The sequence below is a fragment of the Pleurodeles waltl genome, chromosome 3_1, assembly GCF_031143425.1.
Source record: "Pleurodeles waltl isolate 20211129_DDA chromosome 3_1, aPleWal1.hap1.20221129, whole genome shotgun sequence".
Lineage (NCBI taxonomy): Eukaryota > Metazoa > Chordata > Amphibia > Caudata > Salamandridae > Pleurodeles > Pleurodeles waltl.
The window spans coordinates 1,452,351,552-1,452,370,732 of NC_090440.1; the positions used below are offsets into that span (position 1 = coordinate 1,452,351,552).

The 19,181-nt window shown below is 43.3% G+C and overlaps 1 protein-coding gene across 1 annotated transcript in view; it reads left to right on the top strand.

The window, feature by feature from the left end:
* The window catches only part of SORL1 (sortilin related receptor 1), a 669,532-nt gene that overhangs the window by 301,448 nt on the left and 348,903 nt on the right, over positions 1 to 19,181 (top strand). The window contains exon 27 of the mRNA XM_069225024.1: positions 11,531 to 11,638. Coding sequence (XP_069081125.1) covers positions 11,531 to 11,638 — 108 coding nt within the window. The remainder of the gene's footprint in view (positions 1 to 11,530; positions 11,639 to 19,181) is intronic.

The window sequence follows — 19,181 nt, forward strand, 5'->3', positions numbered from 1 at the left end:
AATATTTTTGAAACTCATATGTTGATTGTCAAGTTAACTGTATGATCTTTCAGTCCTCTTCAACCATCCACTTTGAAATACATCTTTTTGGACGCACTCACTTATTTTTCTCTAATCATACAATTGGTCCTCCCCATTGAATCTTTCATAGATTCACATGCTGAATAATTCCCTGTGTTGAAGGTAGGAATACTGATAGTTTTAAAGGGAACTAAACATGACTAACATGCCAGAAAACAAACCCTGGTTGTTCATTGCTTAGTAATCCATTGATTTTAATGTAAAGGGCCCAAACTTAAGCCAGCAAAGTGAGCATCCTGTTGATGCCAGTCCCCCTGTCAGTGACCACAACTTAGGTTTCCAACACTTCTGAGTGTGAGGCAGTCCCATGAATGTTAAGCTTTTCTACTCAGATGTGTTGTGTTCTTACATCCACCAATTAAAGAAGGGTTTTCACTGGGGGCATCTTCCCTACTCAATTAAAGTTCCTCTTCCCAGAGGTATGCTCTTTCATGGTATGTTGGCCAGAGAAATTCGTTTCAGTAGCTCAGGTCACCAAAAATAAGACTGCTGTTGTTGCCTTGTGCTCTGTGACGAGAATAAAAAATTATTTAGATCATCATCATACATTGTTTATTCTTCCTCTATCTGCATCATAAGGCTAAGGACTGCACAATCTGAAAGGTGTCCTCTTTGGAAGACCTAAAAGACAGGAAGGGATGTCCAATCTACACTTTAGGGATGTTCTATTAAAGAATACCACATTTTCCCTAAATCTACTAGTCCTGAATAAGCTGCCTCTTCAGAGGAACTGTCCTCCTGTACTAAGAATCCATCCCAGGAAGTGGGCAAACAAAATTGCCCAATTTCTAGTTGGATAAAAAGGCTTAAGGCTCTACCAAAATTGTAATCAAAAACATGTTTGTCAACCACCAAGGCTAAATTGTTCTCTAAATCATAGATGATGAAGTTTTTGTTGTGGCAGGCTTCCTGATCCTCATAGTTCTCCCCTAATAACTTTGTGTATCTCTGCTCTGTTTGTAGCTATTTTCAGCTGCAGTCCTTATGATTGAGCCTGACTCACTGGTGACTATCCTGTCAATGACTCAGATGCTGTCTTAAACCTGTCGATTGTCCAGCTGCCACCGCCATCCTTGTTATTGATTTAAGAGTTGATGACAACTGTTAATGCAAACCTTTTCAATGGCAGCCCTTTCGAAAACTTCAAAAACAAAACTACATGAGAGAAATTGACTTCCTTGGCTCTTGTCAGCGCTACTGGAGTGTCAGTTAATAGACATATGTAGACTAGCAACGTGAGCATGGAGCTTACCTCCCCAGATTCCATAAATGGAGAAAGGTGATTCCTCCAGCACAGCAGATTCTTAGGCCACTTACAGCCCTGGGCAACTGTAAATCGAATTTCTCCCATAGCCCAAGCATGAACGCATCAATGAACAATAATGGTGAAGCCCTCTTGCCAGCCTTAAAAAGGGGTAAGAGTTTAAATATCAGCTAGACACAGGGCAGGAATTTAATTATGACATAGGGCTAAACACTTTACTGACAGCAGTCGGTGGTTCAGGTCTGGGTGGATTTTTGTGCCTAGCTACAGGGTATCTAATGTGCTCCACCCAAGCCAGTGACACTGCCACCGTCTCCTCTCTGCCACCCCCACACTCCCCTCAATGGGCTGAGGCAGATGCTTATGAGGAGGAGAAAGAATGAGGCGGGAGGAATAAAGGTGAAATCATCAATGGCGTTTATGATGGTTTGCAGGAAGTAAGTAAACACCTTTACCTTGCCACCCAATTATAGAGCTTTTCACTGTTGTAGTCAAGAGGGCTGTGGAAGAAATGACCATTTCACACACAGTTTGAGTGAAAAATCAGCAATCACTCATGTACCACATTTGTGAAAGGGGTAAGAAGAGTATACACCCTCCCATCATTGTAGGAATGGTGCTCTCTCAGCTAGAGCAAAAAAATGTAAAACAATTGAAAATGTTCAAGCCTCTCAACAGGATACTTGAAAGATGTCCTGTCATCAACAAAGCTATGACAGACACGTATGGATAGAAAGTGAATGCTATGGCTGCAGACTGTATCAATTCAAATCGCTATGATAGGCAGGGTACATCCTGACAGTGCTTCTTTTAAGGATATGCTGCTCATAGACAAAATAAGGAAAATAAAGGTCATTCTTAGTGTTTGAAGGCTAGTACCATCGCTTGTTTTGAGCAGGAGCAGCATTGCTGAGACAATAAGGACATATCAGGAGCAACTCTTTCAGTAATAGGTGCAGATCAGAGTACATGACATGACTTTCATTGACAAGTCACTGTTTGGCCAGCAGGCCAGTGTTGATCTGTGGCAAATAAAAGTAGAGATGGAGAATGCTAGGTAATTGCAAAGTCTTTTGTTTTGGAGACCTCAACCTTTTTGTGGTGCCAGTTTGGGGCAATTCATTTGAGAATTTTACCAGTTTCATCTGTTCCGTTTCATCAGCATCAATAGTTTTAAAGATGGCCATATCCTCAAAAGATATCAACACTACTGTCTGATGAAAAGCCTTCATTTCCTGGGGGCTTTCTCCATGTCCCTTTGGTCAAAGCATTACCTTTTCGGGAGTGCGTTTCAAAAACTCTTTGCACAGTTAAAAACACTTTCAGTGGATTGGCACTATATGGTACACAACTACAAGTTTTCTCCTCTTGATCATGTGATTCTGTATCCCAGTGATTCTGTTTTGTGAACCGCAGAAGTTGACTTCTCAAGAAGACCAAATATATATATTTTACCCTCTGGTTGTTGTGTTTGAATAGAAAATGTCTTTTGTGTGTTGCTAATAACTTTAGCACCGTATGCTGAGTCGCCACAAAACTTTAAAAAAAAAAAAAAAAAGCTACTTTTTGAGTAGTTTGCACATGGAAAGTTTCAGGGTGATTTGTGAAGCTGGTGGTGAGAAAAAAGGGGGTTGTTCCTAAAATGAGATTTCTCCATTAATTTTTCCATAGGACCTTTAAACTCAATTGCAGCCCAAACCGCTGAACACATTTACATCAAATTTTGCAGAAAGCTAGATCTTGCTACAGAAAGAGTATTTTCTGTGATTTGGTTTAAATCCATTCAGTAGTGTTTAAGCAATTAATGCTCAACAACCTTTTAATTCTAGGGACGTGGAGCATCCACAGATATTCTGAGGAAGTGGTGGCAGCCATTTTAGGATTTACTGGCCACAGTCCTTAAAAAAAAAAAAAAAAAAAAAAAAACACAAAACAAAAAAATACATAAGGGGACAGGATTAAGCATAACTGACCCCGTGGACCTGATGGTGGGGTGCAAGAGGGACCCTGCCTTGGGCAAAAAAAAATTGTTGTTGTTAATTTTTTGCAGTGAATGTGCACCTTTCAAATAAAATATCCTCAAGGGTAGGCCTGGGGGCGCCTCAGGTAGCACTTAACGGGAGAGGGGAGGGGTGTGGCACCCCTCTCTATGCCTAATAAGGCACTTGGGACCTCATCCCCCAGGGCTACCATTTTAATAAAGTGGGAGGCCTGAACCCCCCCAACCACCCCCCCCCCCCCAAACACCCGCCCAAGCCTGAAAAGGCCCCAGGGACCCCATAATCCCAGGGTAGAGAAATTAAAAAGAGAGGGGGCACACAGCTCCATCCTCCAGAGCAGGTTCAGTGACTCTGTTCTGGGGAGCCCACTCTGGGCCACAGTAGTTTCCCTGACCGCACTACAGTGGGCATGGACACATACCTTTCATCCCGTCTGGTGTGAGCAATTTTAAATCTCCCCCCAGATAGCAGCAAATATACAAATCTGTTCGGAGCTGACAGGAGATTTAAAAGTGCCCAAGCCAGTTGGGAATATGCAAAGATAGCTGCTCCCTCCAGGCTGGAGCTATGCAGTCTCCTGCACCACGCAAGGAGACACCACGGTGTGTGATGGGTTCCACCAGGTGGGCACTGGGCTACCCACCTATAAAGTAGAAAGGCCCCAGGGGATGGAGTTCCCAGGGCTAAGATAGGCTCGGGGGGTTATGTGGCTTCCCCTCCCCTATATAAGACCATGCAATCCTAGGGAATGGGGTGCCTGGGCCTAATAAGGCTCTAGGAGGGGCCCCCGTGGCCCGTTCCATTTTTCTAATTCAATTTGTACCTGGGGGATTCGGTACCTTGGGCATAAGGCAGCTCAGGGAGGGGGACCGTGCAAGCCCCTCTCCGCCCCTTTTTTTCCCCTGGGTTCCTGTGGCCTAATAGGGATCGGGGAGGGAAGCTGCATTGGCCACATAATTTTTAAAATGCACTGTCACCCTTTTTACCACAGTATATGCTTTTTCCATACTATCTGAGCCACTTGTGTACACTCGGTAAGCCTGTGCTGTATATAAATATAGTAGTACCACTGATATCATGAGTGAAGGTATCAGTGTCATTTGAGATGCTATCAGTGGTATCCCTTAACATGTCTTGAGTTTTTGTAATATGTGAGGTCATAAGGATTGCAAGATGGCAAGGTGCAAGTTATATTTAGCTCAGTAAACTATACCTGCTGAATGTCCGGGTTTTTAAACGTTAATTTTTACCTTAATTCAACACCTCATAGAAAATGTGTCCTAAGTTTGCTTTCTACAGCACTAACCTTATTTTCTATGTCAAAACGACCCTCCCTCATTTTGTTCATTACTAAATTAAATATTTTAAGTTTTACAGTGTTGATTCAATCAAAATGGCATCTGGTCTGCCACAGTTCTGACATAGGTAAGAATATTAGCGCTCTACTTGTCTAGCAGAACAATCTGGGAGGCAGCTGTAGAACACTGGGGAATCAACTGACAGGCTGCTGCTGCTGTTTGGAGTACATGTTTTACTCAGAATGTGAGAGTTTATCTATGAGAAAAACATTGAAGGAAACAGTTTTTTTAACATGGCTCATCAAATCGCAGCAGAAGATCAGCATTGTACACGAGTAAAATCACCTTAGAATGCAACTCAATCCCTAAAATTACTATAGAACTGGTAACACGTCCCTTTATGTCAATTTATACACATTAGGACTCGTTTTAGGCCAATGAATCTTTTGACCCAGTGGTGAGACACCGTAGGACGAGATAACTGATCAATATGTCAAGCAATATATCAATGATGTCACCAATATTTATCACCACAATACACTTTACTTTGGGTAAAGACATTGATCAAATTGTCGACGCAACCATGACCTTTCAGCCATGAATAACCACACCTCTTGATAGAATTTTGTGAATTTTATTCCCTATTGATTACAATCTACTAGCAGAAATGTCAATCTCTGAACCAAGAAACATAAGAGCATAGTCACAATATGGCAACTGTGATAATATTTCATTAACGCAAGAATAACAAACATAAAAACATAACACAGTGTAAACATAGATCAGAATACAAAGAATATTACGTAAGTCTCAGTTCAGCATAGCGCAACGTCAGTCTTTGTCTATTTGTGTCAGTCAGAGTGATCACCTATCCTAACCACTAATTAGCATCAGCATGTTGGGCTTCATGCAAAATAAGTTAGAACACCAATTTAGAAAACATCTAACTATGGCCTCTATTCAAAAATACAGCAGTTGGTACCTAGAAAGAAAAAGCAAACAGACAGATTACAATAGCACTGTCATAATTACCCTCCAAGGATTAAGTCAGCACACAGGATCAGTCTTTGTCTTCAGGACATCAGTCGAATCGCCATCAGTCTAACTTCGTCTAGAGGACAAGGGACACTTCCCTCATAAAGAGGAGAAGCATAAAAGGGCAGTCTATGGGTGAGGATAGTTTATTAAGTCTCAAAGTCACCAAACAGAGTGACAACGTTTCTGGATATAATCGACAGCATTCCCTACCTAGTTCTCTCGATCCTTCTGTGACATGGGTTTTTATTCCTTTTTCGTAATACCTTCCCCCAAAATTCTATTGGACATTTGCTATACCCCACTATCTTTAACCTATCAAATTATACATTAGGTAATCCCAATTGTCATCCCATGATAATTTATAACACTTTGATTGGTCTTCATAATTGACGTCTTCGTAGGTGGCACATCCGGGGTTACTTCACCGTTTTGGCACGCTTCTCGGGTCATGAGTTTCATTTGTCCATGGTCAAATGTCCTTGTACATTCTTTCATTTACTTTTGTTTCAAAATCTGTATAAAACTTATACTAAGGCAGCTAGCATGCGGATGGGAACAGGATGTAATTTGTTACATAAAACGAAGGAAAAGAACAATTGCAGGGTCATGGCCCTTTACGAGTCAGCACACTGAAAAACAGAAAATATGCTTTAATATGAGAGCTACACAGCTAAATCTTCAGCTTACGCTAACTTTAAGGCCTAAGAGATTTTCTATACAATGCAATATCTTAAATGTTAATATAAACCATAACATGAACAGTTTTACTTATCATTGTTAGCTTTACGTATACAATTGTATCCACACACATTATAGTCGAATTTTCTGATGCATATTTAAGCATTACTCTAATTATTATCGTTTTCTATGCAGCAAAGATCATTGATATAAGCATTTCATGTTTAGCATATGTAATATTAAACTACGCTCTCTCAGTACCACCAACAAATGATTTATAAAGTTGATTATAAACTGTTTTCACACTTGATACATGCTTCTATGTCTAATTCTCAAAAACTTCCATTCACTACAATGCTTTTCAGTGGGGACTATCCCTTGCAATGGCTGCCACAACATGTTTTCCATGTTGTGGCCAGCAACTCAAAGTGTCCCTTTGAGGCCCCTGCTCCCTCCCTCCCCTCATGCCCTTTGGGAAAAGGAAGGGCTCACCCTGGCCTGATACATATTTTTAAATTTTATTTTCATGTCCCTGTGTCCTGTAATGGTTGTCCCATCATCCTTTTCAGGTGGTCACCAAGCAATCAGCATTGACTAGGACCCTTCAAATTGGCCAATCAGAGAATCTATGGGCATCAATAGGCCAGATATCTATACATTTCGAACCATAATTTCTCAAAAACATCTTCTAAAAACTACAGAATGGACTATGACCAAATCATAAAAAGCATGCTTTCTGGATAAAGATCTAGCTTTCTGCTAATTTTGGTGTCATTTTGTTCAGTCGTTGTAGCCCTTTTTCAAATTCTCTAAGCAAATTGCATGATGAAATAGTGTTTTGGGACCCCCTTTTTTCTTGACCCCACCCCTTGACGGATCTCTGCAAACTTTAAAGGAAAGTCCTGAGGTGGATTAACTTTTTTGTTTTGTTTCTTGAAGGTTCGCCAAACGGCGCCAAATGTATTAGCAAAACAAAAATTCAGTTTTTATGATAATGTGATCTCAACTATAACACTGACACACACAGACCACATGGCATTTTTAAACCTGCAAAATAAAAGTAGTTCAGATGTAAAAGCTCCTGACATAAAGACACATGATGTGACTGACATTCAACCTCAGCATATCCAGCAGCAACCTTTATAAATGGGGTAATTCTCCTACTCACCTCTCAAGATGATTCCAAATATGGAGAAACCAGTAGGTTGATTTATTCACAGACCGAGCCAACTAAACAGTGTAGGTTCTTTGCTTGCACACATTGGCAACCCAGAAAGTGGAGATCCATTTGAACAATAGATTTGGGTAACCCTGCTATTAGCCCTCATCTGAGAATGTTCAGAAAAATCATTAAGGAACCGTGCAAGCTTTTCTCTATTGCTCAAGTCTGGCTCAGGCAGTACTACTTCAGGAATGTCTTTCATGGAGCCAACACCATGTTCTTACATTGGAAAGTGGATGTTCTGTTTACTCTCACATCTTATCAGAGTGTCAGTGAAATCCAAGCATTTACCACTAAGATAGCATACATACATTTCCGCAAGGTTATCCTTCACATAAATCCCAGGTGTATTCCAAATGTCCTTCTAGAGGTCCATATCATTGAACTTGTAGTCCTTCCATCTTTCGTTCAGAATCCGAAAACATCATACAAATATTTTATTTTTAGATGTTGAAAGTTGCTTTAAGTTACACAACAACCAAAGTACACTGTTCCATGAAAAGAGAAAGAAAGAAACTAGGGGGACCTGAGATATCAGGAGCAAGGACCCTCAAGCATCACAATGGATGACTGGCATCATCATTGGGTAATGCTCCTCGCCAAGCCGGCAGTGCAACGCCTGACGGGCTCCCCACATGGAGGAGCACTGAACCGTATTGTTCTGATAGTTACTGGTGAATACTAACTATCTAAACGGGCATGCCTACATTCAAGCACCAGTACATAAAGGAGAGAACAAAAAGAAACAAGGATAAAATTGGTTAATCATCACTACATATATCATCATTTTAATCAATAGTCAGGGATGAAGCCAAGATTAAAAAACAGGAGAAAGTAATATATTGAGTATCAATGCTCAATTACTTTCAATGAGCAATAAACTCGGAGGAATAACCCTCTAGGAATCCTCCTCAACCAGGGTCAACATGTTTCGCGTCGTGTGGTCCCCACGGATCCAATGACGCTTCATCATGACCAAAATGTTAATAAGCTCTACTCCAATTAAACAAATATGATAACACAATCAAGAACTACATAAGCCGGTCACTTACATTGAGGAATACTAGGCTAAGTCACAGTCAGGTCGCCCTAGAAAACAAAATTAGAAACAAAGCACCAAATTTTGCCCAAAAGTGGTCATAGGTGTAATCATGCAAACATTGTGCAATAAATCACATAAGAAAGTAAGATGACAATAAAGTGGGCTTACCACCCCCAAGTCGGGAACAGGCTCCTTGGTAAGCACGTCCCAAAGACTCGGCTATCAGCTAAACATAGTAAACATGAATCATCAGTAAGTTTCAATATAAATTGTCTGTTATAAGTGTATTAGTCAATGTCCTCATTTGGTAGTCAACATAGTAGTGAAGATGTGTAACAAATATCTCTTCAAACAATGTATATGGAAAAAGAGAAATATAGGGACCATTGTCCAGTATCAAAGTCATTAAAATGGTAAATGAGTCAATAATAGGGAGAAAGGCACGTAATGACACTTAAGTGGTAATTTAACACAGTGCATAGTGCTGACTATAGCACTGGAATTGCTAGTGTGGCAATGTATATGGATAAAAAGGAAGTATGGAAACCATCGTCCAGTCACAAGGTCATTAAAATAGTAAAAACTCGACAATGAGATAAACACATAAAGGTACTAGAGTGGTGTTGAACACAGTGCCTAGTGCTGGCAAAGGCACTGAAATTACTGATATGGCGGGGTACAGATGGCTGATAAAATACACGAGACGCTCAATCGGGTTACCGAGAGCGTCAATCTGCTCACAAACGTGATGTCGGTGCTGCCCGATAATTTGTTATCATTACGAGGGAAAGGTTTCCAGAATACTCACTGCGAAAAGCGCCGGTCCGGATTATGGACCTACCCTTCGGGACGTGAAACCGCATGTGACGTGCCTGGACCCGGATCGATTGCTTACTTCCGGGTCCTTGACGTCCTTAAATGCTCCGGGATCGTTTCACCGCGTCTACATGCGGTTTCACGTCCCGGAGGGTAGGTCCATAATCCGGACCGGCGCTTTTCGCAGTGAGTATTCTGGAAACCTTTCTAGGGAGACCGGACTGTGACTTAGCCTAGTATTCCTCAATGTAAGTGACCGGCTTATGTAGTTCTTGATTGTGTTATCATATTTGTTTAATTGGAGTAGAGCTTATTAACATTTTGGTCATGATGAGGCGTCATTGGATCCGTGGGGACCACACGACGTGAAACATGTTGACCCTGGTTGAGGAGGATTCCTAGAGGGTTATTCCTCCGAGTTTATTGCTCATTGAAAGTAATTGAGCATTGATACTCAATATATTACTTTCTCCTGTTTTTTAATCTTGGCTTCATCCCTGACTATTGATTAAAATGATGATATATGTAGTGATGATTAACCAATTTTATCCTTATTTCTTTTTGTTCTCTCCTTTATGTACTGGTGCTTGAATGTAGGCATGCCCGTTTAGATAGTTAGTATTCACCAGTAACTATCAGAACAATACGGTTCAGTGCTCCTCCATGTGGGGAGCCCGTCAGGCGTTGCACTGCCGGCTTGGCGAGGAGCATTACCCAATGATGATGCCAGTCATCCATTGTGATGCTTGAGGGTCGTGGCTCCTGATATCTCAGGTCCCCCTAGTTTCTTTCTTTCTCTTTTCATGGAACAGTGTACTTTGGTTGTTTTGTACTATTGTAGGGAGAGTGTACACTGAACCAATCAATCTCCCGGTCCCTTCCCCCCTCTTATATTACGCTTTAAGTTACACTTCAGAAACTTACAGAATTTCAGATTGGCTCGTTGTCATTTAAAAGCCAGGTAAAGTGTGTCTGATCTCAAAGCAGAGCATCATCAGATGGATATGTGGATGCATTACTTTTTGCTGCGCCAAAGTCAGATGTCCGCTCAGATGTAGTGTCACAGCACATTCTACCAAAATTTAACAGCTGCATTCTTTCATCCTTCTGCAGAGCAGCCACATGTCCATATCAGCGCGCATTTACAAAGCACTAACGCCAAGATAAATATATGAATTTGTTATTGGCCGGGTAGTCCTCTGCAGCTTGTTTAAAAAAAGTGAGCTTCATTCCGATCTGCCTGATGTCTTTCCTTTGTACTGTATTACTTGGTAGTCTAAATTAAACGTCTATTAAAGATTCGATCCTAGTTTAAAAATTGATTCTTCCCCTTTGACTATAAATGGCTTTGATATAGTCACAAGTCCCCTTCCTTTCCCTACCTCAACCTAACACTTCAGATTTCCAAGCACTGGTGTGCAAAAAACATCAAATATAATGTGGCCTCTAGCAGTAGGTTAAGTTCCACTACCTTCACATCAATTTCAGAAATGCTCTTTTCTTTGAGATGGGTGTGCTACAAAAGAAACCCTTCTGTTTGCCTTGATTAAGACATGTTAACATTTGTATTGCTGTGTTTAAAACTACCAAGATGTCCAGTCTAACTATGGGGAATGATTGAAGCAATTGACTTTATGAAATATACCAACTCTGTCTCCCAATAGAAATTCTTCTTTCCCTGTGTTTTCCATCACTTTAAAGACCTGTATTTCTTTTTGCCACTTTAAAAAAAAAAAGAAAAATTAGCATCAGAAGGTTCAGTAGGAATTGTAAATGTCAATGTGTCCAAAAATACACCTAATATATCCTTTAGCACATTAAGCAGTGAGCTGTTTTTTTTTCCACTCTTGCACACAGGAAGCCTTTGAATGAAATTCTTTAAAAAAATGGATCCTGAAATATACTACTGTGATTTGGGTGTTTAAATTCATAACTACCATTGTTATTTTAGTTTTCGACTTTTCATTTTGATGCTATATTGAATTAATTATTTGGGGATTAATTCAGTCTCTTAAGGATTCTCATATTTTGTTTTGGCCAACTTTTTATCTGGCTGTAATTGCAAGTTTTGTTGCATTTATTGCTTTCCAGAAACGCAATGCAATGGATTTCAGTGTTCTAATAAAACCTGCATCCCATCTTTGAAGCATTGTGATGGTATAAAGGATTGCCTTGATGGGAGTGATGAGCAGAACTGTGGTAAGTCAGATTAGCAAAAATACTATTTTCTCTGATGAGGACATTGAATTGCTCGATGAATAAAGACAACACACAATTTTTGATTTGTGATTGAAAGTTGTATATTTTAGTTTGCCGTGCATAATAAAACAAAGACAATTACTTACTATGCAGATGTAAAAATCTTTGGATTAGTATGAGGTTGCAACTTTGTTCAGTGTGATGCTTGCATTTAGGCTAGAATATACTTCTTCATTCAGATATGCCTTTCAGAATGGTTGTGGAACATGAGAGAACCTTACCTCATACAAAGATTGCAAACAAGGGAGTTGAAGGAGATGTTGGTTGACTATGTGTTAATTTAAAGTACAGGAGCTGACAAGATGTAAGAGGAAGAAGAGGGTGATGGCTCAGCCTCTGACCTAGCAGAAGTCTTCTATGTGTACAAAGAATGGAACAGAGAAGGGATTATAAAACAAGAAAGCAATGAGACGCCTTATTCATTGAATTTATGGGCACATTTGAAAGCATGATTTGAAAAACCGAAGTGTGTGAACTATAATTTCACTTAACTTGGAGCGATTCATTATTATTCTAGTATCAAAATGTCTAGCAGAGATTAGAAGGAAGAGGATGGGATAGCAAGCCATTCATGCTGTAGAACCCCTCTTCATTGTTTCCCCCACTAGTGTCCAATGTTATGGTAGGAGAGTTGATACCAAGACTTTTATCTCATTTTGGATTGTTACATTTTATCAGCAGCTTTGCCATTTTTTATGTAAATAACTCAGTTGCCCTCAGTTTAGTCCCATACTATATAAACACCTAAATAAACAAATAAGTAAATGGTAACAATCTAGCCAAGTATTCCACTCAGTCTTAACCCAGTCCTGTTTTCACTATGGTTTAAATGGAACCGTTAACACTGGTGTCACATAGAAAGTCAGTTTGAAAGCGTGCTCTTGAAATAGATAGTTTTCATACTAAATCTCTAAATGCTGTTCATTATTGCTTTTACACAGTACCCTATTCACATTTGCTCTATTTATGTGGGCACTCGATGGCCTCTCTGACTTGCACATGCTCTGTATTAGAGTGCCCTAGACCACTCCTCTCCTCTTTATAGCTCCGTATGTCGTTTGATGATGCTTGCTTCAAATCAACCACTAACCTAACAGCCTGGACCCATTGCTCACTTCATCATGCAGGAGTTTGTGCCAGATTGTGAATTCACTTCAGGCATAGAAGAATCTACTCACCCACTTGCTATGGGGAGTCAGATTCCGGCCAATGACCTTAAGCTTAAAGGAACAGTGTTCTATTCATTCAGAATGTGAATGTACAATAAAGACACATTCTGATGGATACAACTACCTGTGGATTCCTCACCTTATGAATTCGATCCTTGCGCCAGCATCCGACGGAAAGTCTTCTTCCTAGCTGTCTACGTCGATGAGGACGTCATAATGGCACTGCTCCACGTGACTCCGTTTGACGTCAACTTGCCACTAAGAGGTCCTCGCCGGCGTACTGACGTCAGTTTTCCTTTTTTCCGTGCTTCGACGCCAACGGTTTTTCTTCCTGGCCCGTTGGTAACTGTAACGATTTTTGAAGGTTACAATGTCGCCTCCGAAGAAGTCCGGTTTCAAGCCGTGTAGGGAATGCGGGGGTCGGATGTCAGTGACCGACCCCCATTCGGACTGTATTTGGTGTTTAAGCTCCGAACATGATGGGGAAGGTTGTTCTTCGTGCCAGAGCATGAATCCGAAAGCTCTGAAGGAACGCGAGGCAAAGCTCTTCTTAGCCAAGGCAAAGAAGAAGGAACACAAGAAGGTTTCCTCCCATGCTTCTCCCAAAAAACATAAGAAGCAGCGTCATCATGACTCTCGGCGCCGCCATGATTCTCGGTGCCGTTCGGAGCGGAGCCGATCAAGGAGTCGATCGAGGTCGAGGTCTCGTTCTTCACGACGCCAGAAGACATGGGACATGAGTCCCACTGTCACGCCTCAGCCGGATAGTCCGGGGATGTCACCGGCACCTTCAGTTTATGAGGTCACTCAACGTAGCCCTCATTTTTCGCCGGCGCCGAGGGATCCTGATGTTCCTCAGGCATCAACTCAGCAGTACCCAGCTTTCCCGACTCCTGGGACGGATCCGGCCGCATTTTTGAATGCGATGTACACTGTTTTTCAGTCCATGGCCCCTGCTGGTGCACCGGCGGGTCCCACGGGGCCATTGGCATTCAATTTGGGCTCACCCGCTTCATACAGGGCTGCTCTATTCATGCCCTTCTACCCTACAGAGACTGGTGGTTCGGTGCCCAGGGTCTCCCTGGCAGGAGTCCTTCGCCTGTGACTGTGGACCAGTCTGCACGTCAACCGACTCCTTCACCGCGCCATCCGGCGTCGTTGTCGGCTCCATCTCCTTCTGTCCATTCGGCTTCGAGAAGGTCATCTGCCGACTTTGGGTCGGCTCCGGCTCTGACGCCGGTTGAATCCAGGAGCCTTCCTGACCCTGTTCGGGGTTCGAGATCGTTGGCGTCTATGGATTCTTTGTCGACGCCGGCGGATTCTTTGTCGACGCCGGCTCTGGAAACACATCTCAGATCTCGGAGGAAGGCGTTGAGACTTCTGGAGGAAGAGAAATACAGTAGGCTTGAGGAAGGTGAGATCGAGCCTTCTGATGACTTCCAAGGTCTTGCCACTGCTTGTGGTTTGGATACTTCCCCGGAGTGGGACATTGCGTCTCCGGGGGAGTTTACGGAGGAGGCTGCTTCCTTCCATGCAGTGGTGAGGAAGGCAGCTGAGTATTTGGATTTGCCTTTGGCCACAGCAGAAGTAAAAACTAACCTGCTCACAGAGGTACTTCATCCATCTTCCTCCAGTGCGGACCCTTTGCTACCTTTTAATGAGGCTTTGACTGAGCCCATTTTGGACCTGTGGAAAAAGCCTGTTACATCTCCTGCTGTGAACAGGGCAGTGGCGAGGAGGCATAGAAGTGCCCCAGGAGATCCGATTTTTCTGTCTCGTCATCCGACTCCGGAGAGCTTGGTACTTCAGGCGTCATGTTCTGCAAAGACTGCTCCTGGAACATTCCCTGGAGTTCCAACGGATAGGGAATCCAAGAGGATGGAGCAGTCTTCAAAGAAGATTTTTTCATCTTGCAGCATGGCCATTAAAGCTACCAGTTCCACCTGTGTGCTAGGCAGATACATCCATGCCCTAATGGACTCGGCTAAGGAGATGGCAAGATATCTGCCGCAGGACATGCAGAGATCTTTTGGGTCCCTTTTCACAGACGCTCAAGCTGCTGCACAGCAGATTATACAGTCTGGCCTGGATACCTCGGATTCTATTGCCAGGGCCATGGGAACATCGGTGGCTACAAGGAGGCATGCCTGGTTAAGGTCCTCTGGTTTCTCGTCAGATGTACAATCCGCCTTAATGGACCTTCCTTTTGACGGGGAAAAGCTGTTTGGGGACAAGGCAGACTCTGCCCTTGAACGGTTTAAGGACTGTCGGGCTACAGCTAAGTCCCTGGGATTACAGGCATCATCTACATTTCTTATAGACCTTTTCATAGGTTTCGAGGATTTATTCGAGGCTCTGCCTTTAGAAGGTCACAATCTTACGCCCAGCAACCTGCCAATCCGCCCTATCGTGCCTTTAGAGGGCGAGGTAGGGGTAGGGCTAGAGGTCCAGCCCAGCAGCTCTCTTCTTCTTCATCCTCCTCTGGTGGACAGCAGCAGAAGCAGCCCTAGTTTTCCCCACTTTATCAGCCATACTTCTCCTGTAGGGGGAAGATTGAGTCTTTTTCTACAGAAATGGAGGTCAATTACAACGGACTCATGGGTGCTAGAAATTGGGGAAAAGGGCTATGTTCTCCCCTTTCAGGAGTTCGCTCCTCCCTCCCCCCCCCGTCCCTCCTTTTGTTCAGAAGACAATCTTCTGTTGTTACAACAGGAGGTTGTCACCATGTTGGCAAAGGGCGCTATAGAGTTGGTGCCGTTGCAGGAAAGGGGTCAGGGGTGTTATTCAAGATATTTCCTGATTCCCAAAGTGGACGGTCGGTTGCGACCGATCCTAGACTTGAGAATTTTGAATTTGTTCCTCAAGCAGGAAAAATTCAAAATGCTGACCCTAGCGCAGGTACTATTGGCATTGAACGAAGGAGACTGGATGGTGTCTGTCGACTTGCAGGATGCGTACTTTCATGTTCCCATAATCAAGTCGCACAGGAAGTACCTCCGTTTTGTGGTCGGATCGCAACATTACCAGTTTGCGGTCCTTCCATTTGGACTTACTTCAGCACCTCGGGTTTTCACAAAGGTGATGGCAGTTGTTGCAGCACATCTCAGAAAGAGGGAAGTGGCGGTTTTTCCCTACTTGGACGATTGGTTGATCAAAGCCAAGTCTCCGGAGCTTGTGTTGTCTCATCTGCGAATGACAACCCAGTTGTTGTTCAATCTGGGTTTCTCTGTAAATGTGCCCAAATCTCACCTGGAGCCCTCTCAGCGGCTCCTGTTCATAGGGGCAGTACTAGACACGACAATGGTTCGGGCCTACCCCCCCGCCTCAGCGGGTTCGGGACATTCAGGCGCTGATTCCGTTGTTTCAAGTTGGAGCGGCAGTTCCAGTCCTCAAGGTCTTACGCCTGCTAGGTCTGTTTGCTTCTTGCATTCTGTTGGTCACTCATGCTCGCTGGCATATGAGGTCTCTTCAGTGGTGCCTCCGCAGACAGTGGTTCCAGCACAAAGGGGATCTCAGGGATTCAATAAAGATCTCCAGGGATGCTGTAGCAGATCTTCTTTGGTGGGCAGAGGACGGCAACTTTTCCCAAGGAAAACCGTTTTCACTGCCTCCTCCAGTGGCCACAGTGGTTTCGGATGCTTCCACTCTAGGGTGGGGAGCTCATCTGGGGGACCTGAAGATCAAGGGTCTTTGGTCTCCAGCGGAACAGATGTTGCATATCAATCTGTTGGAATTGCGGGCGGTACGTTTGGCGCTCAAGGCCTTCCTCCCTTCCCTTCGCGGTCAGTCAGTTCATATCCTGACGGACAACACTAAGGCGATGTGGTATATAAACAAGCAGGGAGGAGTGGGGTCATACCTTCTCTGCAGAGAAGCCCTGCGACTCTGGTCCTGGGCTCAGGACCATCAGATTTGCTTAATAGCAAATCATTTGGCCAGGGTGCTGAATGTACGTGTGGACGGTCACAGTCGTCACTTCTCATTAGATCACGAGTGGCGTCTCCATCCGGATCTAGTCCTCCACATCTTCGAGATGTGGGGTACTCCTCAGGTGGATTAATTCGCCACTCGGGAGAACTCGCATTGCCCGTTATTCGGCAGCCTCCAGTATCCGATGCAAGGGGCATTGGGGGACGCGTTTCAGATGTCCTGGAGCGGCCAGTTCCTTTACGCGTTTCCTCCCATACCTTTGATTCCTCGGGTCCTGAGGAAGATTCGTCAGGACCGGGCTCAAGTCCTCTTGGTGGCTCTGGACTGGCCGAAAAGGGTATGGTATAAAGACCTGCTTCAACTCTCTCAGTGCCCTCCGCTCCGTCTCCCGCTCAGGGCAGACCTCCTCTCTCAATCGCAGTGGCAGGTTTTACACCCCAACCTCCAAAGCCTGCACCTTCATGCCTGGAGATTGAACGGGGCAACCTGAGTTCGTTTTCTCTCCCGCCGGATGTAGTGGATGTTATACTATCGTCCAGACGACACCCCACTAAATCTATTTATGCCAGTAGGTGGGCAAAATCTGTGCGGTGGTGTGGAGAGAACCAAAAAGATCCTTTAAAGGCCCACCTTTCAGATGTTCTTTTGTTTGTTCTTAGTTTGGCGAAGAAAGGCTGTGCGATAGCTACAGTTAAGGGTTACTTGGCAGCTCTGTCGACATTTCTTTGCCTTCCGGACCAGCCATCTTTATTTAAGTCTCCAATTGTAATTAGGTTCCTTAAGGGTTTGGTGAATAGGTTTCCTCCTACTCCCTTTCACATGCCTCAGTGGGACTTAAATCTTGTTTTGACATTCTTGATGGGTTCACCTTTTGAGCCCATGCATTCATGTCTTTTGAGATATTTAGTTTTGAAGACTGTTTTCTTAATCGCAATCACTTCACCCAGGAGGGTTGGAGAGCTTCAGGCACTTTCCGTTAGGCCTCCTTTTACCATGTTTTTACCTGATAAAGTGGTTCTAAAAACCAGGGCTGCTTTTCTGCCGAAAGTTGTCACCCCTTTTCATATAGGGCAGACTATCACTCTACCTGCGTTTTACCCTCCTTCTCACCCGTCTAAAGAAGAAGAGAGACTCCACAGGTTGGACCCTAAGAGGGCCCTGAGTTTTTACCTAGAGAGGACTAAGGACTTTCGCTTAGATGATCAACTGTTTGTTGGGTATGCTGGTCAGCGAAAGGGCAGAGCGGTTCAGAAAAGAACACTCTCCAGGTGGGTCATCTTGTGTATTAAGATAGGTTACTCAATGGCAAAAAAGGTCCCTCCTGAAGGTATCAGTGCCCACTCTACTAGAGCTGAATTGACATCCTCGGCTCTAGCGAGAGGAGTTCCATTAATAGATATATGTAAAGCGGCAACTTGGGCGTCCCTCCATACTTTCGTGAAAGATTATTGTTTAGACTCTGAGATGAGGAGGGACGGTCATTTTGCTAGTTCGGTATTGCAGGATTTTTTAGTGTAATCAGGCGGGCACCCACCACAGAGTGCGGTACTGCTTGGGACTCTATTCATAAGGTGAGGAATCCACAGGTAGTTGTATCCATCAGAAGAACAAGTTACTTACCTTCGGTAACGCTTTTTCTGGTGGATACACTAACTACCTGTGGATTCCTCACGGTCCCTCCCGCCTCCCCGTTGCCTGCCTGGTTACACTCCCATCTTGCAGTTTTTTGATTAATATTTCTTCTTATATTTATATATTTGTATATATCTGTCTATATATTTTGGTATATTCATGCTTTTGAGGTGATAATGTAAATATATGGTTTCAATGGACAAGATTTTTGTGTTCGTATATATTTATTTATTTCAATTTTCATGGTCGGTTTACACCTGCTAGCCGTAAAGGCACGAAAAAAATGAGGTAAAACTGACATCAGTACGCCGGCAGGACCTCTTATTGGCACGTTGATGTCAGACGGAGTCACGTGGAGCCGTGCCATTATGACGTCCTCGTCGACGTAGACAGCTAGGAAGAAGACTTTCCGTCGGATGCTGGCGCAAGGATCGGATTCATAAGGTGAGGAATCCACAGGTAGTTAGTGTATCCACCAGAAAAAGCGTTACCGAAGGTAAGTAACTTGTTCTTTACATCTTGTTTTTATCTTAACACATTTGCTCTCTGTTCAAAGACAGAGGTCAAATGTCAGTTTGCCCTTTTACAAATTGTTTATGATCTTATCCTGGAAAATGGTGTTTAGTTTTCTTTCTCTTATCACCATTAGATGTCTTTTCAAGTGAGCTGTCTGACCATCATTGTGGAACAAAAGGCTGTAAGATGTCAGTTGTTTTTTTCTAACACATAACAGTTAAACAACTTGTAAATCA